General features: G+C 44.2%; 1 protein-coding gene across 1 annotated transcript in view; it reads left to right on the top strand.

The window, feature by feature from the left end:
- eipr1 (EARP complex and GARP complex interacting protein 1) overlaps positions 1–24,704 on the top strand; it is a 64,567-nt gene extending 39,863 nt beyond the window's left edge. Inside the window, exons 7-9 of the mRNA XM_004082678.4 lie at positions 13,592–13,759; positions 17,806–17,973; positions 24,411–24,704. Coding sequence (XP_004082726.1) covers positions 13,592–13,759; positions 17,806–17,973; positions 24,411–24,585 — 511 coding nt within the window. The 3' untranslated portion in view covers positions 24,586–24,704. The remainder of the gene's footprint in view (positions 1–13,591; positions 13,760–17,805; positions 17,974–24,410) is intronic.
- The last annotated feature ends 1,773 nt before the right edge of the window (positions 24,705–26,477 follow it).

The following is a 26,477-nucleotide window of genomic DNA, read 5'->3' as shown; positions in this document are numbered from 1 at the left end:
CAATGGCAAGAACAAGAACTGGGCAATAAACGGCTACACACTGCCAGTTATCAGATACCCTGCAGGAATAATAATATGGCCAAAGGAAGAGATACAGACCATGGATGTTAAGACACGAAAGCTCCTCACCATGCATGGAGGGTTCCATCCCAAATCCAGCACCCTAAAAGTGTATGATAGCCACAAGGAAGGAGGCCGAGGACTAGTGAGCGTGGAAGCCACTATCCAGGATGAAACATCCAAGATGCATGAGTACATCAAGCTCAAGGCCCCAACTGACAGTGTGCTCAGTGAATGTCTCAGGCAATGGAGGGCAGAGGACACTGTGCTGGGGGACAATCCTCATGGCGGCACAAACCCCTGCATGGGATGTACCACCGGACCATAACTTAAGTGGCTGATATCATGATCCGACCAATGGCTAGATAGGGCTGGCCTACAGGACAGCACTGAAGCACTAATCCTGGCAGCTCAGGAACAAGCCCTGAGCACCAGAGCGATAGAGGCTCAGATCTACCACACCAGACGAGACCCAAGGTGTAGGCAGTGCAAAGAGGCGCCTGGAACAATCCAGCACATAACTGCAGGGTGTAAGATGCTGACAGGGAAAGCATACATGGAGCGCCACAATCAAGTGGCTGGAATGAAATACAGGAACATTTGTGCAGAATATGAACTGGAAACCTCAAGGTCAAAATGGGAAACACCTCAGAAGGTGGTAGAGAATGACAGGGCAAAGATTCTGTGGGACTTCCAGATCCAGACTGATAGGATGGTAATGGAGAACCAACCAAACATTGTAGTGGTGGATAAAGAACAGAGGAAAGCCGTTGTGGTGGATATGGCAGTGCCAAGCGATGGGAACATCAGGTAGAAGGAACATGAGAAACTGGAGAAATACCAGGGACTCAGAGAAGAACTGGAGAAAGCCTGGAAAATGAAGGTGACAGTGGTGCCTGTGGTAATTGGAGCACTGGGGGCAGTAACCCCCAAGCTGGAGGAGTGGCTACAACAGATACCTGGAAAGACCTCAGACCTCTCAGTCCAGAAAAGAACAGGAACAGCTAAGATACTCCTAGGTCTCTTGACCCGAGTTTTTGTGAGAAACTACCTGCGGAAGGGTGACAGGGACGTTTTTCTTTTTATATATAGGTAGACATTGTTCTCTCAAAAGTGGCTCACATGCCAAAAAAGCGTGGGCACCCCAGCTTTAAAACATCACGCTGTATCCACTTTTCTAAGACATGAACCTTATCACACTTTTCTCTCTTGTTTAAACTCTTAAAGTTCAAACCTTCATTGGAAAATATGTCCAGGATTCTAGAATGAATACAAGAACCTGATCGTGATTGAGGATTTATGTAACTTAATTTCTTGCATGCATCATTTCTTTTGTCATGTGCGTGCCTTACTTTCTAGTGAGCACCAGACACCAACGCTATTTAGTGTTTTCTTAAGGGGCTCCATGGTTTTTTCCATTTCCAGCCTTTTCACAATACTCTGTTGATACACCTTTGGCAGCCTCAAGCTTGCCACACCTGTCTTTGAGCAGTTTCACCCATTTCCTCCATGCAGTCCCTCTCAATCTCCATCAGGTTGGACGGGAGGCGACTATGCAAGGCTACTTTCAAACTTCTCCAGTTGGACTCAGGTCTGGGCTCTGGGTGGGCCACTCAACAACATGATTATAAAGTTACTGTTTCGGTATCTTGTCTCCCTGCTTCGAGTCATCGTCCTACTGAAAGATGAACCAGCATCCCAGTCTGAGGTCAAGAGTGTTCTGGAGCAGGTTTTCATCCAGGATGACTCTGTACATTGGGGCATTCATCATTTCCTCTCTGCTGACTAGTCTTTCAGTTCCTGCTTATGAACAGCATCCACATCCACATGCTGCCTCTACCATGCTTCACTGTGGGGATGATACTGGCCTGGTAAATTATTGGGTCATCAGACCACAGAAATGTGTTTCTTTGCCTTTGCCACTCCACCATGCAGGCCTGATTGGTGGATTGCAGCAGAAATGGTTGTTCTTCTGGAAGGTTCTCTGCTCTCCACAGAGGAAGGCTAGAGCTCTGACAGAGTGACTATCGGGTTATGGTCACCTCCCTGACTAAGGCCTTTGTCTTGTGTTGAGGATATAAATAAATGTATCCATTCTGGAATAAGGCTGCACCGTGACAAAATGTGGCCAAGGTGAAGAGCTGAGAAAACTGTCCTGATGCGCTGCATGTTTGCCAAATTTAAGTCAGTCTTTAATTACACCTGAGAATCTTTACCCTCTTTGTATGCAGATAATGGAGCTCTAACCAGGCTGTCAGATTTCTTTAGCCTAGAGTGGCACATGTCGAGCTGCTCTACCATGAATGTTTGATTGATGGAGTGCTGTTGACATGGTCATCCTTCGGGCAAATCTCTGGAGGGTGCACACAAGTTGTGTCACAGACACCAAAGTGTTTTTTGTCTCTTTTTCTTGAATATCTGTTCGATGCGAATTCTTCTTGCTTCATAGTGTCAGAAAGTTTATGGTCATGGACAAGACACTGGACTATTGTGAAGCGGCTTCTGTGAGGCCCGATCCGAGCTCCATTGAATGTCTGAGAGAGGAGCTAAAAATTGCTGTAGCTTCAAACTTCAGACATCTGACGCATTTTGATCTTAATGAGCTGAAGAGTGCAGACGTCTCCTTAGAGGTTACAGAAATTCTTTGGTTACCCAAATGTTGTAGAGTACATGACAATAAGGTAATTTGTATGTTTCTTAAAATGATTTAGTTGAAAAACAGTTCCTACTGTAGTTTTTTTAATGAATTATTCTTGTTATCACTTGCATTAGGGTTGGTGTGGGCTTGAGCTATTTTAAGGATCAATATTGGATTTTAGTTCATTTGTTTAAACGCACTAAGTATTCTCTCCATGGACGTGTAAACCTGTTTAATCCCATCAATTCTACTGACATGAATCTGGAGATGGCAGTGAAACAATAATACAATAACAACAACCCAAATCTATACATGGACATGAAATTATTTGAAAATTTGTTTCTAAAAATGTTTTTAAACCAGTAGATGACTAAAAATTTAAAAATACTCTCAAATTATTTTTTTGATGGAAACTTTCAGCTTCATTTGCTCTTTTAAACAAAGTATGTACAAAATCATTGTCTCAAAGTGATTTTATGAAGAGTCTATCTGAACCTACAATCCTATTTGTATGACTACATGTCCAGAGAAATGAAAACATGGTGCCATAGTTCTGGAGTTTTCACTTTCACTGTAGTGAACTTTCCATTGTTGGTAAATATCTTCTATTTTGGGGGGGTGGGGGGTGGATGATTTAATCCTGGGTGGGTGTTTACCAAGCTCAAGTGTGTGATATAAACAGAACAGGATTCCCTGTTTTTAGCCAGACTTTTACATTTACGGTAAATACTAAACCAAAATAACTTCTTTATCTGTCTTCCTTTTTATGAGGCTGTCAACAATTGGTCTAGTATATTAAGTTAGTATAAACTATCATCTGTTGATCATATTCCTTTTGACATGCAAGTAAATTTGCTGAGTTTACCTTTGAGGCTAGGTTACAAACAGGAAGGTTCCTCATATTTGGATTGGAGCACTTTCTCAAGAAATGAAGTGTCGTTGTACTCTGTATATTCAGATAAATTATTAAGTAACATCTCTCTGCCTAGAGAAGCAATTACATGTAGCAATGGAAATAGTAAAAACCTGCTCATGTCTTTACTAATTCCTTTCTGTGTGAGAATATAACTAAAGCGTTGCTTGGCTCTAGTAGTTTCCTTCCTAGACCAAAGTTAAAGAAAAGGGGTAAACGAGGCTGGAGTTCCCATGTAACAGAATTATTTTTAAAAGCACAAGAAGCCTCATAAAATGGGTTCTCGCTGGAAAACTAAGGCACATTTTGAGCAAAAAAGGGTTACTAATGCAAGATATAGGTATGCGATATATTTTGCTTATAAAATGATCAGGCAATGAGAGCTGATTCCAAGAGTCTATTTTGTCACAACACCAGAGAGTTATGCATGAAGTGAAATGCAATCCTTCTGGCACAAAAACAATTCTGTGTGGTAGATGGGGTCTCTGGCTCTGAAAAGATTTTAGAACTATGGCGACAACACTATAAACGAATATTTATCTGTGTCCAGAAGGATCTGTGTGTAGCAAATGTCACTGATACCGCTGATGTAATCACACTGCATAACGTCCACCAAGCTACCTCCAAACTGTCAAATAACAAAGCCACTGGACTTGATGGGGTATCTGAGCATGTGAAGTTTGCCAGTGCAAGGGGTAATCCCACTACTTGCCATGTGTTTTTACAGCTTTAATGTTCATGGATTTTTACCAGACTCTATGATAGCCATTCTGTTAGTAGCAGTGATAAAAAACAAAGCTGGAAAAGTTGGTTGCTCTGAAAATTACAGACCGATAGCTTTTGCCAGTATTCTATCAAAAACTCTTTGAGATAATCCTGCTGGACAGATTACAGAGTTTGTAAAAATGACTGACAATCCATTTGGGTTTAAAGAAAAGCCTGGTCCGGACATGTGTAAAGATGATCTTACAGAAACGATTTGCAAATATAGGAATCTATATTCCTCTGTTTTTCTGTGTTTTTTAGATGCCTCTAAAGCGTTTGACAGAGTAAATCATAAGAAATTATTTATGAAACTGGCAAAGAGAGGTGTACCTAAATGTGTTGTGTGTATTCTGGCATATTGGTATGCTCAACAAACAATGCAGGTTAAATGGGGAAACCAGGTGTCAGAGCCTTTTAAATCCAGCAACGGGGTGAATTAAGGGGGTACTCTCCCTCCTGTTCTTTTTCATTTATTTTTGGATGAATTGTCTCTCAAACTGAAGACCTGTCAGATGACGCAGATATTTACAGGCAGTGTCGTGTGGTGTAGGGTTAAGCCAACACTCTGAAGTTTGGTTTGTGTACAGAAGAAGTCAAAGTGGTGTTATTTAAAGCATTTTGTACTCTTCTGTATACAGCTCAACTTTGGCCTAACTGTGAAAGTGCCAGTATGAGAAAGCTGCAGGTGGTAAACTATGATGCTCTGAAAGTGCCTTTAAATAAGCCGAGGAGGACGAGTGCTAGTGAGCCGTTTGTCTCTCAGAATTAACACTCTCTGGGCTTGTGTGTGCTCACTCAAATTCAGGTTTATCTGCAGGCTAAAGGCTTCAGAGAACCCTCTCATCTTGGCTATAAGTAACATTAGATTTAGTGCCATAAGCTTATAGTCAAACGCATGGAAACACTGGAGGTAATGTGTTTTTATTTGTCCTTGTAACTAGTGTTTATGGTGTGTTACGTATAATTAACGTTTTATTTTATTAACTATTGTAATTTTTTGTGTACTAAATTGTGCTTTTTTTAATGTAGGGGTTTGTGTACACCTTTTTATTGATTGGACTATGAGTCTGGAATAATTTCTGTCTGTCTGTCTCCATCTCTCTAACTCTCTATCTGCAGCTCACAGCTACAGATTAGTAAATGTTTTCCCAACATTAGATGATTTACAGGTGACTAGCTGGTAAAAACTGATATGTTGTTAGCAGAAAAGTCATCCATTTTTGTTACCTTTATGTTCCGTGGAAATGGTGGTAATTTAAGAAATATCTTCACTGTTATTTTTAACTGTCAAAAAGTATCCAAAGCCAAGCATGTTGCAGGAGCATCTCCATACACACACGCGCACACACACAAATGCATCACACACACACATGCACACACACTGTGTGTAGTAGTCTTGACCTAATTGAAGCCCAGTGGTCTGCCTCGGGTCATCCTCCTATACGTTGCTTATTCTAATGACATTTTTAATTAGTATGTTAATTGCCAAACACAATCAGCAGGGTGACTAGCTTTCTGGATAGCTGCTGTTGGCATCCAACTGGGCCACAACAGAGGGGCTTTCCACTCCACTGAGCAAAACTTTGTGAGGACGAGCTGTGGAAAGCTGCCCTGGAGAGAAATCTTGTTAAAAAAAGGGAAATTTGCCTTTAGAGATTCACTTGGGATGAGGTTAGATGTTTAAATCCAAAAATATTAATAGTTTTTTTTAAAAAGCTTTTAGTATCCCTTGTGCTATCTTAGATGACCCTACCCTGACATTGACGTGTTCTCCCTACCATGACAAAGGTGGATAAAGGTGGAAAGATTTCATGTAATCCATGGACACCAGTGAAGATCACAAATCATTGGAAAAAAAAGGTTCAGAGCACTGTCTAGTGGGTCTAGATGACCCAACTCCTAATGTTAAAGTGCCTAGGATAGCACAAGGGGTATCTTGATTATCACGTAGTTATTGACAAATTTTTGTCTAGAAATACCACAGTAGAGGCTTAATAGGAACAACTTATGAAATGGTAATGCCTTAGTAATGCTTTTTTTTACCGTTCTTTAAAGCCCAAAGTACCTAACAGTCCAACCCCCCCCCACCCCCCACCCCCCCACACACACACACCCACACACATTCACAACCGTTCTACCCCTGCACTACAGCTGTTCGTAGTATTATTATTTCAATAAAAAGTTAGCTATTTGCCCTATATTTCAGCACTGATTGTCATCTTTGCAAATTAGGGTAGATTACAATATGTGCTCATGAACTGAGTTTAGTTTTGTAAGAATAGAGCAACTTTAAGGTAAAAATGTTCAAAGTTGACCATAATGAAAGTGATTGTAGAATTGGAAAACCACACAAACATAATAAAGTAGCTGTGAAAATGCAGACGTTTTATATAGTGATGTTTATACCAAAACATTTTGGACAATTCCAAGCTCCCAACCTTGGGGGATCAGTTTGGAGTGGGCCCTTCCTCTTCCAACATGACTGTGCACCAGTGCACAAAGCAAGGTCCATAAAGACATGGAGGACAGCGTCTGGTGTGATGAAATGGACTGGCCTGCATAGAGTCCTGACCTGAACCCCATAGAAGACCTTTGGGATGAATTAGAGCAGAGCCTGAGAGCCAGGCCTTCTCCACCAACATCAGAGGGTGACCTGATCAATGACCTTTTGGAAGAATGGTCCTAAATTCCTTGAAACTCCTCAACCTCATGGACAACCTTCCCAGAAGAGTTGAAGCTGTAAAAGGTGGACCCACATCATATTGAAGTCTATGGGTTAGGGATGGGACAGTACTTCAGTTCATATGTGAGTCAAGACAGGTGAGCCAGGACTTTTGGTAATATAGTGTCAGTCTTATGTAGCAAATCCAGGTTCATTTGTAGACACAGCTACCTATAGTACAAGAAGAACTAATACAACCCCATCAATAGGGTTGCTGCCTAAAAATGTTGAGAATCCAATGCTGGCTTTGGGAATTAATAACCAACTCTTGCTTTTTTCTGTTAGGCATCTTGATGTATTCAAAATATTCCGTTGTTAGTTATTCTCAGCTAAAAAAAAAGAGATACTTAAATTTACACCTGGCAAAAGTTAAGATAGCTAAACATGCTGCTGTACTGCCTCTTGGACTTGTTTGTCACACTAAACCATTTCCTTTATAGATTTGCTATATTCACAATTCGCCTAAATACTGAATTGATTTGAATCCCAAGTAGGGTTGGGCGATGTCCCTTAAATTGGCCGTTGACGATGTTTGCTGTCAACCATCGGGATGGACGATGACATCGTCGGGGGGGGGGGGGGGGGGGGGTATTTTTTTTATACAACTGCTATTCGTTTTTTTGCTTTTTTCATTTTTTTTTTTTTTTGTTTTTTTTTTTAACTTGTCCTGTCCAACAGCTAGGCAAACAGATGAGAGCTGAGGGCCTCTTGTGTTGGACATATTTTATTTTAACAAGAGGGGTTATTCATCTTCAGACAAACCAAAGGTATGTCTGAATAAACCCCTTTTGTAATTGAGGCCAAAATTTATTAATTTCAATCATGTTTGAAAATCTTTGGTGTTGGACCGGACGGAAAAGGAAAGAGGGGAAGAAGAGAGAGGGACGTTAGAGAGAGGGGGGGGTAGGAGGGTGATAATAGGAGGGGAAGGGGGGTAAGACCATGAAGCAGCATAGAGCAGACAGGTTTACTGGTTGTTTATCGTTACGGTACGGTTCAAATGTAGTACAAAAAGGGCGGGGCCTGTTCACACACACTCAAATATTATCAACACACCTGCTAGCCGCAAAAATGTCCACATGTCAACATGCACACAAAACAGATAGTGTTCACGAACGCATACCTATGCCTTTAAACCAACTAGTGTGAAATCTTTCATTCATTCAATCATGCAAACTATTAGTGCAAAGGTGAGCTAACACCTGTGCTCAGGTGAGTGTTTATGTTCTTCTAAAATGGATGGTGGAATGTGAAAAGAAGGAGGAGGAGCGCCCAGCCACCCCCACACCCATACCCCCGCCGCAGCAGCAGCGGCAGCCGGAATTCCCCCAACGCCACACGGGAACAGGCAGGGAACAACCGCCCCCCGGGCGACCAAGACCGCCACCCAGGCCAGGGCCAGCCGGACCGCCGCGAGGCCCCCAGAGCCAGAGAGCAGGGAGGCGCAGAGGGAAAGAGAGCGCCGCCCCAGCCCAGCCAGGAAAGCAGCCCCCCGCCGCGCCGGAAGAGCCCAACGCAGGGCCCCACTGGAGAGGGACGCCCACAGCCCCAGACGAGCACCCCACCACCACCCAGGAGTTCCGGGCATCCCCCCGCCCCGACCCCAGGTACGAGCCAGGACCCCCCAAGGGAGACCCGCTCCGCACTCCAGGCAGCCACCCACCCGGCCCACGGTTGGTCCAGGTAGGAGCAAGGCAGGGGCCCGCCGCCCCCGCCCAGGAGGGGGGAACCCCGGGGAAAAAAGGGCGGCCCACAAGGGATGTTATAAATATGGCCCGACCAGGCTCGGCCATGTTGGAAGTTTGGCGGGGCCCAGCGCCCAGGGGCAAGGACCAGGACCCACCCCCCAGGGACACGAACACCCCCGGCTCAGGTGTAATATGAACCCCCCCACCGTGCGGAGAGAGCACCGCCGGGCCCAGGGAGCCGGCACCCAAGGGACACGGCCGCCATCGCCAAGGGGCCCGCACCCCCCACCAGGGAAGGGGTAGGGGACAGATGGACCCAGGTCCCACCTTCCTTGTAAAATGTGTGTGCGTGTATGGGTGTTTGAGAGGGTGTTTGTGTGCATGTGTGTGTGTTTATGTTTGAATGTATATATTGAAGGGGGAGGGGTGTGTGTACTAAGGGGGGTGCAGTTAAAATTGGCGAGTAGGGCACTAAGGGGACATCTCCTGATTACTCACAGTGATGTCCCCTCACCCTCCACACCAAGGGGCCCTAAATGTCTAAGGTGCGGTTAAAATTGGCGGGTAGGGTGCCAGGAGGACATCTGCTGCTTGCTTGCAGTGATGTCCAAGCACCCCACCTACCAAGGACCCTACATGTCTAAGGTACAAGTAAAACCGAAAGAGGGGGGGCCCACTCCATACGGCAACCATAGGAGGGGGGCCACTCCCAAGTAGCCCCCCCCCAAGGCGCATCGCAGGCTAGACCCCCCACCCCCTCACCCTAATATGAGGTTATATAAGGAAGGGGGTAAGTTGGGGACAGCTGGTAGACTGTCCCCCGGTGGTCAAACAGCCGTCCCCCAGCCCACCCCCAGCAAAGGGGCCAGGGCCACCCAGCCCAGGGGCCCACCCCCGGAGGCGCCGACACCCCAGGCCCGGCACCACCCACCCCACACAGAGAGAGAGGAGCCAGAAAGCGTCGCCCCCCCCCGGAGCAAGCCCAGGCCCCCACCCCCAGACGCTGGCCCTAGAAGAGCTCTGGTCAGGCCTCGACGGGACCGAGGAGGCCAACCGGCCGAGGCAACCACTGATTGCCTCAGCGGAGACCCCGACCCGCTAGCCCCCCCGACCCGTACTAATAATGGGCCCCCCCTCCCCCCAGAACGCCCCCCCACAGGACAGGGCCGACAAGACCCCCACCCCACCCCACCCCAGACCCCGCAGCCGAAGCGGGTGACACCCAGAGCGACCGGGGGCCCCGAGAGGGTTGTCCCGTCCCGTCCCAGAGCCAGGGAAGGGCCGATCCCAGCCCCAGGTGCAGATGGGCAGCCCATCCGGCGCCGCTGGGCCCCCCCCACCCGAGCAGGGCCCCCCGCCAACCCCCCCCAGCACAGGCAAAGGGACCACCCCCCCAAGCTAAGCCAGACCACCACCCCACCCCCCCACCACGCACCCCCACACCCAAGCCCAGAGGACCACGCAGCGCCCCAGCCCGCCCCACCCAGGCACCGGACCCGACCCCCCGACCAACGGAGCCCCCCACCGCCCCCGCCAGGCACCGGAAGCCCCGACCCCCACCCCAAACCACGGCAGAAGGGCAAGGAGCAGCGACGACCAAGCCCCCCACCCCCTAAGTCATGGAGTCAACCACAGGAGACCAGAGAGACTGAATTCTTTCAAAGTTACTTGAGCTTTGGGCTGACATTTTTTCCAAGCTGATATGATCAAACAGCAGATTTCTGTGTTGACTTATGTTTATATTTTTCTTGTTTTTCCAATTTATTAAAATAGTTTTTTTGGCAATACAAAGAGTTATGAAAATGATAGATGCTAATCCTTCTTCTATATCGATGGCACTCATGTCACCAAGCACACAAAGTGACGGTGAGGCAGTGATTGAAACCTTAAGCCAGACTGATAAATCGGCACATACCTGCTGCCAGAGAGCCTGGACAGGAGTGCAGAACCACAGTGCGTGCATGTAGCTGTCGGGTAGATTATTATCACAGTGCTCGCAAATGTCTGAGTTACTGAGACCCATCTTGAACATCCTCTGTCCAGTGTAGTAAATTCTGTGAAGAGTTTTGAGATGGATTAGCTGCAGATTTGGACTTTTTGTCAGTTTAAAGGTGTTTAGACAAAGTTCTGACCAGAAGCTTTCATCTGTGCTGATGCTCAAATCTGCATCCCATTTTTTTGTTGGAAGGGCAATATTGTTATCTAAATTACATAAAAGTTTGTATATTTTGGAGAGAGTTCTATTCATTGAAAAATTAATCAGAGTGGTAACTACATCTGGTAGCTTTAAATCGTCGTCTTTAATTTTATACTTTTTAGTAATACTTGATTTAAGTTGCTGATATTCCAAGAAGTTATTTATTCCATGTTTGTCTTGAAGTTCCTGGGGGGTTATGAATCTTCTATCAATAATTACGTGCTCTAGTTGTTTTATGCCCCCTGCTTGCCAAGCTGGGAAGTGAATCATTTTTTTGTTAATAAGGATGTCCGGGTTGTTCCAGATGGGTGTCATTTTGCACGGTTGAATTGATGATTTTGATATTTTGAGAAATTCCCACCAGGCTGTTAAGGTGGCATTTATATTAATGCTTTTGAAACAATCCTGTTTTTTAACTGTTTGGCTAATAAATGGTAGCTGTGACAGGTTGATCTTTCCACATAACGCCTGTTCCAAGTCTAACCATGAGTTGGTTTCTGGATTATTTTTTAACCATTTTAAGATGTATTGTAATCTATTTGCAAGAAAGTATTTGTGGAAGTTAGGTAATTCTAATCCTCCACAGTTTTTTGCAGATTTTAAAGTTTTTAGACTAATTCTTGCAGGTTTGTTGTTCCATAGAAAGCTTGATATGGATGAGTCTAATGTTTTGAACCATTTTAATGGCGGTTGTGTGGGAATCATTGAGAAGAGATAATTAACCTTGGGTAAGATTTTCATTTTAACCGTGGCTACCTTGCCCATAAGGGACAAAGGCAGGTTGGTCCAGCGTGTTAGATCGTCCTGTATGCTTTTCAGTAATGGGGTGTGGTTTAGCTGCACCAGTTCTGATAGTTTGGGGGAAAAGTAGATACCCAGATATTTGATATTTCCTGTTTTAACTGGAATTGTGAGTCTTTGTTCCATATTCCTGTTGAGTGGTAATAAAACAGACTTATTCCAATTAATGGAATAGTCTGATATGGAGGAGAATTCATTTATGATCATTGCTGTTTCATTTACAGAATGTAAATTCCTTAAAAACAGTAATATGTCATCCGCATAAAGACTAATTTTATTTTATTTTAATTTTTTTGCTTTTTTCATTTTATTTCCCAACTAATGACTCATCCGCTATGATCCAGTATAAACTGAGGGAAGTGACTTTAACAAAAAAAGTAACAAACAAAATAGAAAAGAAGTAGTCCGCTCCCGCACTTAACTAGTGAAGTGGACCGGCGGAGCGCGGACTTCCAGCTTTGTGTTTGAGGGGAAGGGGGGGGGTGCTTTGTTACATGAGCGCTATGTGTGGGAGATTTAAGACTGCGATCCGTCCCGCAGCTCTAGGGGTACAAGCAACCGAACACAGAACCGGGTCTAAAAGTGTGTGTCTGAGCACAGCTCGGATCGTCAGCACACACAGTGGTTTGAGCTTCAAAGCAGAAATGTCACTCAGTCCTTAGAAAACATTCAAACAATCACGCGGATTTGTGTTTCCAGTCGTGTCCCGACTAAATAAAGGCTGATGTTATTCTTACATGTTTACGTGCAGCCAGCAAGCAGCACCACCCAAAGCTAATGTTGTTAGCCCGTGTTCGCATACTGCTAATCCTGGCTTCGTTCAGAAAGAGCACTGACCACACGGATTAAAATTCAAATGATGAGCGAACAGGTGTTTCATAATAACCGTAACATTATTAAAAGCACGTTTAGAAGATCGTCTCGTATTTTACCGAGCTGACATGTCAATGTATAGCCGCTCGGCGCTGTTTAACATTGTTTTGTATTGAATTGTTACATTCAATAAAGTTTGAAAAAAGAAGCCGCTCGGCGGAATTTATATCCTTCCGGTTTTCAAACCCTAATGCGCATGTGCGAATGATTTATTCCGACGGAAAGTGTGACCTTAGTGAACGTTTTTATATTCTGAAAACATTTTTCTGGGCCCATGTACACGGTTGGATTCTAATCCGACCATTGATCCCATCAAGATATTTTGTACATGTAACCGCGGCTTATGGTGTCAACGCGCAACGTAGGGGGGCGTGGCATCACGATGGTGGTCTCTCCATCGGGATGTCAGTCACCCATCACGATGGACGATGATATCGTCCATCGGCACGACCCTAATCCCAAGTGTAATATTTTATTCAATTTTTCTATATTTATTCAATTTCCACTTCCAAAAAATGTTTTTGTTTTCAAAAAAAGTTTAGACATGAGCAGGGATTTAAGTTAAAACAATATATGGTACCTTAAACCAATTGAGTGTACAGATTTTGATGGGGATGACGGTAAGGTTAGAGAGAAATGTTTTGCAGATGATTTCTTCCTCTTTCATTTAACTTTGAGCTTTGCTGTATCAGTATTTCAAGGCTGTTACGTTACAAGGTTTGTCTTTATCATTTTTCTCAGCATCTGCTTCTCTAATAATCCTGGCCTTCACTGACAGACAGGGACATAGAAAGGGCTTTGATTTAGTTCAGGAATTCTCTTGTTTGCATCTGTGAATCATTTTCTGCCATTTAAGTTCTAGACAATTTTTTTTCTCAACATATATTTATTTTCCTTCTTTTCTTATCACCTTGCTTATCTTCTTTTTTTTCAGTCAGATCTACTGTGTAGAAAATGCTCATGGCCAGCTGGTGCGTGACCTGGACTTTAATCCAAACCGTCAGTACTACTTGGCGAGCTGCGGAGACGACTGCAAGGTCAAGTTCTGGGATGTCCGCAATGTTCAGGAGCCTGTGAAAACATTGGAAGAGCACTCTCATTGGTGAGTGGAGTCAGAGATGGAGGCAGTTATGTACCACACCGATACACGTGCATAACATACATTCAAAGGCTAAGCTTTAAATGAGATTTGATCACTTCTCCTGGTCTATAGTGTCACTTTGAGAGCAGCCAATATTGTGGCATAGATGCAATTTCAATATACAAACTTAGTTAAAAAAAAAAAAACATGTTTCAGAATGATTTTGTGTAGAATTGTTGCAGTCAGCTTTTCTGTTTAGGTGGGGAATTTTAGCCTACTACTAACTCTGGGAATCTAAAACGTAGGTTTGCTGATTCCCAGGATTGTAAAATGAGTAAAAAGAAGTTGTTTTTTATATATGCAGACTCTCGGAGAAAGGTTCAGATTCCCTTGTCTGCACAAATGGGATTTATTTTACAAGTTCAGAACTTTGCACACAACGGCCAAGTATTTGAGGCAAAAAGGTCTGTATTATTGATTTCAGGAACATTCGGTCTTATGCTGCATTCACACCAGACAGGATTCGTGTGCCGCCTCTCTTTTGACACACGTCAAATTTACCGCTCGATGCTTTGACACCCCGGCCGCAGAGCAACCGTCAACGTTTCTCTGCACTTCATTTGTTGCCACATCAAGGAAAATATGGCTGATGTTGAGCGAGTAGCTTGGGTTTATGTATTTTGGAGAGCTTTATAGAGGCGCCGGCGAGCATGTCACCGTCTCTGGATTCACCAGATCCTTCAGAGATGCTCACAGTACGGTGAATTTACTGCAGGATCTCCGCTTGTTTCTGGTCAATGTAACTGTTACTTCCGTCTGTTTGTGGCCCAGTTTGAGCGTTAACCCGCTGGGGGAAAGATAAAAATAGAGCTGGAGGATCTTTTGATTACTGTTTCGATGAAAATAAGATAAGCATCATAAGCCCATGGACCTGGAGCTAGAGAGTGCCACCGCCTGGCCCTGGCCGGACTGCGGGAGACCAGGCTAATCTTTTAACGGATGTGGGCTCAAAACCAGAAGGCGTTAGCTCATGGACTTGCAGGTAGGGGTTACTAAAATCTCTCCTAAAAAATGTCAGGGTAATTGAAGATGGGTTGCAGGTGTGTCAATAGTCCCTGCCATTATTCCAGCGCACCTGTTGAGACAAGACAGAAAAAAGCAGAAAGAGACCAGAGGAAGGTACTAGTAGGAGTAACCAGAGAAGGTAGACAGAGGTACAGGGACCCTCCAAACCATGACAGGGAAGGCACAAGCAGAGAATAAAGCATCCCTAGAGGAGGCTTTCATGCACTTTGACAGCGGAGCTGACAGGAAATGTGCCCCAGAGATGGTCTATCAGCTCCTTGAGATCCTCTGGAAGCTTGCTAGCTTTTAGCTCATTTTTAAGGGGCATGAAAGACCTTGAAGAATCACCTCCACCAGGTTTTACTAAATTCCGTCCCATCTGACTCTGCGGGAAAGTTATGGCCTAATTTGACTATCGAACACAGAACACTACATGCATAATCTTAGCGTAACCCTAGTGCTATCCTAGGCACTTTAACATTGGGAGTTGGGTCATCTAGACCCACTAGACCAGTGGTTCCCAAACTGGGGGATGCGCCCCCTAGGGGGGGCGTGGAGGTATTGCAGGGGGGCGCGGTGGAGTTTAGAAACAAAGGATTTGTATGTTTGTGTCAGTGTGGGGGGCTCGAAAATATTCTAATCTTCAGAAAGGGGGGCCCTGCAGAAAAAGTTTGGGAACCACTGCACTAGACAGTGCGCTGAACCTTTTTTCTTCAATGATTTGTGATCTTCACTGGTGTCCATGGATTACATGAAATCTTTCCACCTTCATCCACCTTTGTCATGGTAGGAAGAACACGTCAATGTAAGGGTGGGGTCATCTAACATAGCACAAGGGTTAGTTGAGTTGCAGTATTCACACTGGGAGTCAAACAAATCTAAAACCATGGACATTTGTCTTTCATTTTTGCTGCTTTGACATCATCTTAAAAGCAACCTTGTAGTTCCATGACAAAGTTCTTTTAAAATAATACCATAACACCACAACGATGAGACAGAAATGTGGTTAGATGAATTCAGGCTCATTAAAACAACCTTTAACGTGATCCCCATAGCTTCTTACTGTTTTTCCAACAATCTGTCATAAACACTCATCAGCATTCCCTCTTAGCCGTCTTTTTGCCAGTAACTGCCCTGCAGCACATCTTCATGAACAAAAAAAGCAAGTTAAAAGTGTCGAACCTGACGTTGATACAGGTGTTTAAAATTGGTCAACGAAATATAAAGTTTTTAATGAACTATCCCGACAAGTAGTGCAAAGCACAGGACTTCCATTATTTCTGCCTCTAGTTGTTTTGCCCTGCCCTTGTAATTCCTGACCAATGAGTGAAGAGATCTTTAGTCATGTGGTTTTGTTTACAAGCTTTAGTCCGTAAAGGCCACTTGCCAGAATTAAGCGGTACAAACTTTCTCAGTCTCAATACACCCTTAAAAACTGTCAGGTTTAAAACCTTTAAATTCCTCTTTTAATTTTTGGCTGGTATACATTTGACCAGTCCTACCAAAGAGAGAACTTCAAAGGTTGACCAGACTAACATGTTGCTCAAAAAGATTTTTTCATTGTTTTATTTTTACATTTACATTTTGTTTTGTGAAATTATCCTGGTGGAATAACTATCCTGTTTTCTCAATAAATTCAGACTACAAAATTTTAGAATTATGATGAAAAAAGGTCAAAAACATACATGGCAGTATTCCTATAACTGAAAATGATGCTTTTGGCCCAACAGTAGCCGGGTTTGTCTCCAGCAGCCCCATTACCCTGAAAGGGATATAGTGGGTTTAGAAGATGGATGGATGGATGCATGGATGGGCGCATGTGTGTGTGTGTGCACATGTGTGTGCGAGCGCGTGCGTGTGCGGGTGTTTGTTTGTGTGCACGCATGTGTGTGCGTGTGTATGCGCGGGTGTTTGTGTGTGAGCGTGCATGTGTGTGCGTGTGTATGCGCGGGTGTTTGTGTGTGAGCGTGCATGTGTGTGTTTGTGTGTGTGTGTGTATGCGCGGGTGTGTGCGTGTGTATGCGCGGGTGTGTGCATGTGTGTGTGTCTCTGATATGTGCGTGTGTCTAATATAACAGGACGTCTGCAGCTGGGTCATAGTATTTTATACACATTTAGAGTGTTTTCTATTTAATATATGCTCCTGCAAAGGGCCCCCTTTCTATCTATCCGGTCTAGCATTTGTGTGTATTCATGCATATCCAAAATGCATATTCGCATTTGTTTTTTTTCTGTATAAAAACAGTCTTCAGTGGGATGCATTTATGTGTGGGTGTATCCTTGCATGTGTGCATGCTCATTTTCCACAGTGCAGCCAGGATATGGCCTGAGGGCTGCTTTGGGGGTATTAGGGACTATTTTTTTACCAGGGAAGCGGATTAGTGGAGCGCAGGGAACAGCGTGGCCGGGGCTGATTTTCTGTCAACAGCCTTGGTTATTCCTCAGTCCCTCCCTGTGAGGGAACTGGGACCCCACTCTGAGCTGCGCCCCAGGCCCACAAAGACAGACACACGCAGACTCACACAGCAAATAAGTCAGGAAGCAGAATTAATCATTAGAGAACTGGAAATAGAAAGAAAACGAAGAGAGATGTAATCCGATTGAATAAATATGAAACTGAGTAACATCAAATTAAGACAGGATTATGCAGTTTATGATATTTATAATCAGCATGTAAAAAAAGGCTCAAACATTGATTACACGTTTCCCATATTCCTGTAACTGGGATCTGAATACTCGCCCAAGCACACATGTGAATTCTTAGATAACTCCACTAGGCAATGTTTAAGAGAGGAAGAAACTGTTGGGTTCTGCATCTTTTATGAATTTTACCATGCTTGGCTAACTGTAAAACATCAACTTTAGATAGAACAGTATTCCCTTTTTACCCTCCGGTTCTGTTAATACAATAAAGCACAAAGTGTAACTTTCCGGATAAATAATATTACACCTCAACCCATTTCTGTGTAACTGTAGGTGAATGATCAAACTGTGCTCTGCAGGGTGTGGAGTGTCCGCTACAACCAGAGCCATGACCAACTGGTGCTAACAGCCAGCAGCGACAGCCGCCTCATCCTTTCCAACATGGTCTCCATCTCCTCGGAACCATTTGGACACATGGTGGACGATGAAGAGCTCAGTGAAGGGGAAGACAACCCTCAGGAAGAAAAGTAAGACAGTGTACTTCTTGCAGGCTGACAAATATATTGCTATTGCTCCTTAGAGTCTTTATTGAACTGACTTTTTTTTTGGGGGGGGGGGGTTAATATGGAGGAATTATGTTTAATTATGTTTATGTTTCATGCAACTGTATGGAGTTGATCTACGTGAGTGCTACAGGTTTTGGGTTGTCCGGACCCGTGGATGTGTTACACCCCTGTCTAGAGGCTCATAAAACGATGTCACACAAAAGGAACAAATTAAAAACAACAATGACTCAAAAACTCTCAGAAACAAACCCAGGCTGAAAATAAGCTGGGAATTTATTTACAGAAAAACTCAAAACTACACAAAAACAACTGAAATACAAGGAGCAAAGCCAGAAACAGTCAAACAAAGTAAGCACTGCTGCTGCCAGCTGGGGAGGGGCTTCCAGCAAATGATGTGGCAGTATTTAAACTCGAATCTGGACGTCCTTATCCTATCAGGTTCTCCGGACAATTCCGGCACCAATCTGCAAACAAAGACTGGAGGGAAAAAGAAAAGAAAGACAGACCCTCCCACATCAGCAGAAAACGGAGACAGAAAAAACTCCAAATGCATAAACTAACCTCAGCCGTAACAGGAGGGTCGTAAAGAAGAGCGGCTGCATTTTAAAGCGAACACAGTTCCTTTGTGGCTTGTCGTGAAAATGGAACGTTCCATGGTTGTGCGTGTGGTAAATGAATTGTAAAGTAACTATAAGGTTATGATGTTTAGCTCAGGCAGTAGAGCAGGTCGTCCAACAACCGAAGGGTTGGCAGATCGATCCCCGCTCTCCCCAGCCAGCTGTCGCCCCCCGAATGCGGCTAGTCTGCAGCCCAACGCTCCCCCCAGGGGATGGGTCAAAATTTCCCCATTGTGGGATAAAGAAAGGATCAATTATTAATTATTATTATTGATGTAAGTACAGGTGCCCTAACCCTGTTCTCTAGTCATTAGTGAGGTGTGCGCCCTGGTTCCTTAATGAGAACATACAAATACGGCATGCATGAGGTGTGCACGTGATATGCAAGATGGTAGGATGCTAACATAAGTGCACTAATTTCCTCATTTATACCAGTCAGGCTTCAAGCACAGAGTGCACAATTGGTGTGCATAGAGGCACGCAAGGTGTCTCTATCGCCTCCCGGACGGACAGGCGATCTCTAGTACCACCTCTCTTTCGTGTTGTTACCAGTCACAGCTGCAGGTGCAGACCATGACTTGTGATTGGTCGGATCCCCAAGCTGCAGAAGTGTTAGTATTCTCACTCTGAGCTTGCACTTATGATAGCAAGTCTGCTCTTTCATCACATCTTCCTTTTCTTGATACCCTGAGGGTCCAAGCATTTCAGATGAAGATGCGTCAGAGTGATGGAAAAGGTTAGCTTGGTCTAATGAATGTGCTTTATTCACATCATGGAGGCTTAGAGTATGCATCTCTTCAATCACTTACATACATTTGTTAGGACAAAGAAATAGCTAGATTAGGCAGTCGGATGGTTTTGTGCCCTGCTTTACTGAAGACCCTTTCGTCTGGCCTTCCATAGAATTTTTATTTAACATGTGTCAAACATCTAGGCAATATAGCCAACTTTTGTCACCTTTTCTATGCGACGGTATTTTCTAAATCAATGGGGACTCGTTTGTTTCATGAACACTAAGACAATTATGCAGATAAAGTTCAAGCTAAACTTTTGTTGCCATATGCCAGAAAAATATGTCATAAAAAAGAAAGTTGAGTATTTTGATTATAGTGATATGTTTTTTTCAACCAGAAGGAACGAGCATATTACTCCAGTTCTAAAATCTTTGCAGTGGCTCCCAGACAGATTTAAGATCGATTTCAAAGTTGTCGTTCTTTCCTCGTTTTGCAAAATTTCACATGGAATTGGAGCTTTTTTTTCCATCAGATTTACTTCTAGTTGATGACCCTCCCAGAGCCCTCGGGTCCTAAGGTGCAGGTCTGCTGGTGGGCCCACGGGTCAGAACCAAACGCCACGGCGAGGCCTCATTCCAGCGTCCTGTGCCTCATCTGTGGAACAGCCTGAGGATGTGTGGAGGTTTTTAAGACAAAAATGAGAACTCCTCTTGTCAGCAGAGTTCTTACATTTCCATGTTTTCATTATTGTTTTTGAGGGGTGTGTATGTGGGGGTGGGGTGTTGTTGTGATTATTAATTTCAGCAATTTTTTTTCTTTTTTATGAAAAAAACTTTGATATGCCCTTTACCAGGAACAGTGCCATATAAATAAAGTTGAATTTGAATTTAAGGTATTATTCGAGTATCTGTAGGATGTGCTGGACTGGATCAGCCTCTTCATCCCTAATAGTGGAGTCTATAGCCCTTGATGCTTGATGTGCATATGTGAAATTATTGTTTAAAGATACTCTAAAGATAGAGAATTGGAAAAAAGCATCACAAACAATTTTTAAATGTTCTTACCATTATTTTACTTGCAAATGTGAAATCATCTCTTTTCCTATAAAATGTATTTCTGATCATTGGTTTTCATGTGGTAGTCATAGCTCAGAGTGCAGCTTTCTCCTTTTAAAATCCATTTTTTAATGCTTTTCTTATGCTTCTTTTATTTCTTCTACTGAAAAAAATTAAATGAGTCTCAATTTGAGAGGAGGAAAAATTAACTGTAATGGTTACTATTCAGCTCTTGCCAAATTCTCCCTGTACTCAATCTATTATGGTCCCATTTCCTCTCTTAGCCATAACTACTAGCTCTTACACTCAATGGCCAACTCTCATCAACAATTATCAACCCTTATTCTCAATCACCATCACTCAACTTTACCCCTTCGCTGCAGTTATTGACCCCACTCATACATACACTTTAAGGCCACTCCTTAGTTCCTGGACACCGCATGCAGACCCCCCAACCCCACTCCCTCCTAATCACACAATGAGCGGTAAATACTGAATACATTTTAGAAGCAGAGCAAAGCAGATATAACTTTTGGTAGTGAAAGTACATCTGCAGTCCGGTTGCCATTTCTCACCTTCTGGTTCTGGTTCTCAGGGTTTTGGGGCTTTAAATTCTAAAAGAAAGACTTTTCAATGGCATCAGTTTCAACTTTCTGACCAATAGATTGACTGAGTAACAGCTGTTTAAGTCTCCAAAGAAGTTCATGGGATTTTGGCTTCTTGGAGCCAGCTGGTACTTCCTGTTTGGAACGCCATGGAGGAGGGGTCACTCAGTCCACTTCTCATATAGCAGTGGTTCTCAGACTTTTTCTCTTGTTCCCCCTTTTGGAAGAGGAAAAATCCCCCCCCCCCCCCCCCCCCCCCCACAACCAGACACACACACGCAAAATACTGTGACAAAATAAGCTAAATTTGTTCAACTTTAACACCCTATCAAAATCCTAAACATTCCTACTGCTAATGACTAGAATAAATAAAATAAAGGATCATTTACTTTGTAAGAACAATAACATTGAACCTATGTGCAAAAAGAAACACAAAGTTGTGTTCATGGCTGCTATTGTCTGCATGGTTACACATCTGTTCTAAACCAAGTTGCAGGTTTGTTGCTGCAACTTTCAAGTCCTGCTCAGTATTGAGCCTCGCTCTGCTCTTTGTTTTCAAAGTGGCAACAGTAGAAAATGTCCCAAAGACTGGGGGGGGGGTGCATTATTGGTACGGGACCTTGGGGGTTTGACGGGTCGGGGTCTCCGCTGAGGCAATCGCCGGTTGCCCCGGCCGGTTGGCTGCCTCTGTCCCGTCGAGGCCTGACCAGAGCTCTCCCAGGGCCAGCGCCGGCATGGACTTGCTCGAGGGGGAGGGGTGTCGGCGCCTCAGGGGATGGGACCCCTGGGCTGAGGGGACCTGGCCCCTATGCTGGGGGGAGGGGAGCCTTGACAACGGCGGCCGTGTCGGTGCTGGTTTTCTCTCCACGCAGGGAGAGAGGATCCCTGAGCCTTTTGGCAAGGTCAGAAGCCGGGGATCACATCACACCTAAGCCGAGGGTGTCCGTGTCCCTGTGGGGTGGGTTCTGGTCCTTGTCCCTGAGTGCTCGATCTCGCCAAATTTCCAACTGTGCCCCAAGCCTGGTCGGGCCTTGTTTACAACACCCCTCGTTGGCCCCCCTTTTCCCCAGGGTGCCCCCTCCTGGGTGGGGACGGCTGGCCCCTGCCTTGCTCCTTTCTGGACCAACCGTTGGCCGGGCGGGTGGCTGCCTGGAACGCAGAGCGGGTCTCCCTTGGGGGGTCCTGGCTCGTACCTGGGGTTGGGGCGGGGGGATGCCCAGAACTCCTGGGTGGTGATGAGGTGCTCGTCTGGGGCTGTGGGCACCCTTCTGGGGTGGAGCCCTGCGTTGGGCAGCCGCCCCAGCCCAACCAGGAGAGCAGCCGCGGGGGGGCTGCACGGCGGGGGTTGATGTCTTACAAGCAGATTGGTTAAAGAAGAAGGAGCAAGACCATAAAAACGTTTCTAAACCATTAAGAGAGCTTTAAAATCAATCCTGAAACCCACAGGGAGCCAATGCTGCCATTGTAAAATGGGTGTCATGTGTTCCCGCCCCCTGGTCCTCGTCAGAACTCGTGCCGCGGAGTTCTGTAATAGTTGTAGATTTAAAAGAGACTTTTTGGGTAAACCAGAGAGCAATAATCTAAATGACTAAAAATAAAAGCATCAGCATCCGTGCTGCAAGAGAGAGGAACGGGCGGACTCTGGAAATGTTTGTAAGATGATAAAATCCTGTTTTCGCAACGATTCTGATGTGAGGAATAAAACTCAGGTCAGAGTCAAAAAGTACGCCCAGGTTTCTCACAGAGTGAGAAGGTTTAAAATTCCCAAGTTTTCTCTCTCTTGTCTTCAGACCCAATGATTAAAACTTCAGTTTTATCCTGGTTGAGCTGTAGGAAATGTTCTGTCATCCACAACTTTATATCTAAGATACAGTTTAAAAGAGTGTCAACAGGTTCAAGGTCATCAGGAGACACGGCGATGTAAAACTGTGTATCATCAGCATAGCTGTGAAAGTTAACGCTGTGTCCCCTGATGAGAACACTAAGAGGCAACATATGCAAGTTAAAAAGTATTGGACCCAGAATTGACCCTTGGGGAACCCCACAAAATATTTTGTGGATCCTTAAAGAGCTAGTATCCATACTTACAAAAAAGTGTTGGTCTGTAAGATGAGAATAAAACCACTTCAGACTCACTAGACTCCTGAGTCTGTCAAGTCAGAATTATCTCTGAGATCATTTAAAAATGTTTAAAAGGGCCATCTAAGTACTGTGATTTGTCCTAAAACCAGATTGACATTTTTCTAAAATAATTTGTTCATGTATGAAATCATGTAATTGTGTAAAAGCAATTACCTAAAAATTGTAAGTTGGATTAAGGTCTATAGTTGTCCATAATATTTGGATCCAGGTTCTTCAGAAGGGGTCTCACTACCACCGTTTTACAGGCAGAGGGTACAACATCCGTCTGAAGAGAGCAGGTTACGATATTTAAAAGCTCAGACTCGAAGAATCCAGGCAGGTTGTGGTGTTTGCTTGGGAAAAGACTCGACCAAGCATCTTCTCATTAACCAGAACAAAACTCGCCAGTGTTTCCTCTGGTAAAGACAATGCCACTGACCTGCAAGGATTAGTGTCATGTACTGGTTGAAGGTTAGATCTAATAGCATTGACTTTACTCCTGAAGTGGTTTGCAAAGTCCTCACATGCCGTTTGTGACTGAGGCAAGATGGATTTATTGAAATCTTTAATAAAAATCAATTGTCTTAAAAAAGAAACTGGGGTTGTGTTTGTTGTCTGTGATTAGTTTTGAAAAATTAAGAGTCCTTGCCTGTTTGACAGCATGGTCGTACATTTTTAGCTGATCCTTAAAAAAGTCATAGTGGACTGTTAAATGTGTTTTTCTAAATTTTCTCTCTGCAGATTCTCTTCCGTTTTAAAACAGCACTTCATAACTCAACCATAACTCATTGAGCCTTTTATCTGTTCTCATTCTTTCCCAGCATTTTTTTTGAGTAACATGCTTGAGGTTTAAACAAACCCCTTAAGACGTGATGTGAAGATCAGCCACTTATTCATTGAATAGCAACAACAGACATGTCACACATTTGATTGGCAGTTCGGCTGACTTCATGTCAGTCTGTCACCTTTCTATGGCACTTTTCTTTTTGACAACCTCCCCCCCCCCCCCCCCCCCCCCCCCCCTAAGATTCACACAGACAACTGTTGGAAGTAGGTTAGTCAGAGACAAAAGTTTACATTCTCTATGCTATTCAGTCTCTCTTTAAAAATAGAAATGAAACCATTCCAAGCTGTCCTGCTCAGTTACCAACCTCTCCACAGAATCTCCACGTTTGATCTATGCGGGTTGGCTTGGATGATAAATCTTTTTGCTGTCTTTAGTCCTGTTCTGTTACTGATCACCTGATCTGTTTTAACATAATGCAGGGTTAAGGAGCCCCTAAAAGACAGTGTGGTGTCCACCTACGAGGAGCATGAAGACAGCGTGTACGCCGCTGAGTGGTCATCAGCCGATCCCTGGCTTTTCGCTTCGCTGAGCTACGATGGTCGTCTGGTTATCAACAGGGTTCCCCGAGCCCTCAAATACCGTATCTTACTGTAAGGAACGTTGGGGTTTTGGGGGCTTGTATTTTTGAGTGTATGTTTAAAATGACCAATAATGTGTACATTCTCTGTAAAAAGTCAGCTGTCTATCAATAAAACCAAATACTGATCTCTGGATGAACGATATTCTGTTCTTTTTTGGGGGGGCTGTGACGCAGAGGTTTAGCATTCGATCAGGGGGTCGTGGGTTCAGTTTCCTCTTTGCCTGCTCATGTGCCAAAGTGTCCTTGAGCAAGACACCGAACCCCCACATTGCATCTAGCTAGTGCTTTGCATGGCAGCTCTGCCGCCATCAGTGTATTAATGTGACTGTAAAGCACTTTGGGCTCAGCTGAAGGTTTTTCCATTACTGTTGTATGAAAAGCACTTTATAAATAAAGTTTAATTTGATTTAAATCCCTTGCAGCCCATGGCCAGTGAACAATTAAACCTACAGTAAATGCATAAATCAAATGCAATTAAAACTTGCTAACTGTGACCAATAATAATGAATACAACAACAGAGGGACTAATGAGGTGGTGAGGTGTCTGTTGGACTCAAGTGAAAAGACTTCAAACATAAATAGCAGAGGGTTTAACCCTTGTGCTATCTTAGATGACCCCACCCTTACATTGACTTGTTATTCCTACCATGACAAAGGTGGATAAAGGTGAAAAGATTTCATGTAATCCATGCACACCAGTGAAGATCACAAATCATCAAGTACTGTCTTGTGGTGTCTAGATCAGTGGTCCCCAACCTTTCAAACGTCACGGACCGGAGTGACGTCAGACAAAGTTTTCACGGACCGGTCTTTAATATGTGGCGGACGTTTATTGTAGCAACGCTACGATGCAGAAGGTACAGTGACGTGACAAGATGAACCCTGGGCTTTTATTTTGACACGCACGACATAGTACATCGGACAGGTATCATCTTCCTCTCCCCTTTCCGCACTCATGGTACAAAAAAAAAAGCACTGTCTATTGAATGTAGCTTCCTTTTTTTGGAAGTCAAAGACTCCTCTTCTGTCTCCTGGCTGGACGTTTTCCCCTTGGCAAAGAAACTTTCCAAAGAAGTTTGTTTTTTACTCATTTTGCTAGCTCCTGGGTTTTATTTTAGCGGTAACCTTTCACGTGACCGAGAAGAGCGAATTGACCTCCGTCAAAAGTGACTTAGACAGATGTAAAGGAGAATCGGGCAATTTTTCTAAATAAAACGTCTTTCAAATTCCGCAATAAATAAAAAAAGAAGTAATGCAAGTTATTTATTCTGTGTGGCCAAATGACCCATGGACCGGTGGTTGGGGGTTGGGGATCACTCCCGATGTCACTCCCACCCATTGGGACCACTCCCAATGTTAAGGTGCCTAGGATAGCACAAGGGTTAAGTTTAACCCTTGTGCTATTCTAGGCACTTTGAAATTGGGAGTTGGGTCATCTAGACCCACTAGACAGTGCTCTGAACCTTTTTTCTTCAATGATTTGTGATCTTCACTGGCGTCCATGGATTACATGAAATCTTTCCACCGTTATCCACCTTTGTCATGGTAGGGAGAACACGTCAATGTAAGGGGGGGGGGTCATCTAAGACAGCACAAGGGTTAAGCAAGAATTTTAAAACAACAGGGACAGACAGCCGTCAATCCTGCTGTGCAGTTGGGAACAGCACAGGATTCCATGGAAAACCATCCAGCATCAAACCTACTCTGCCAAGATCCTCTGTCTAGTCTAGACTAGTTTAACAGAAAAGTGGCCCCTTGTGTTTTTTTCAGTGCAGCTTCACAGTTGAAATGCGTGAACATCACCGCACTACAGCAAACCTGTTTATGAAGGACACAGCTGCTCCCCAAAACTTAGAGGAATAACAGAATGTAACAACGGAGAGTAACCACTAAAGACGCAAAAAGA

Source organism: Oryzias latipes, chromosome 22 (assembly GCF_002234675.1).
Source record: "Oryzias latipes chromosome 22, ASM223467v1".
NCBI classification, from domain to species: domain Eukaryota; kingdom Metazoa; phylum Chordata; class Actinopteri; order Beloniformes; family Adrianichthyidae; genus Oryzias; species Oryzias latipes.
Note: the sequence above shows the minus strand (reverse complement) of the source record. Positions and strands in the feature narration are given on the sequence as shown.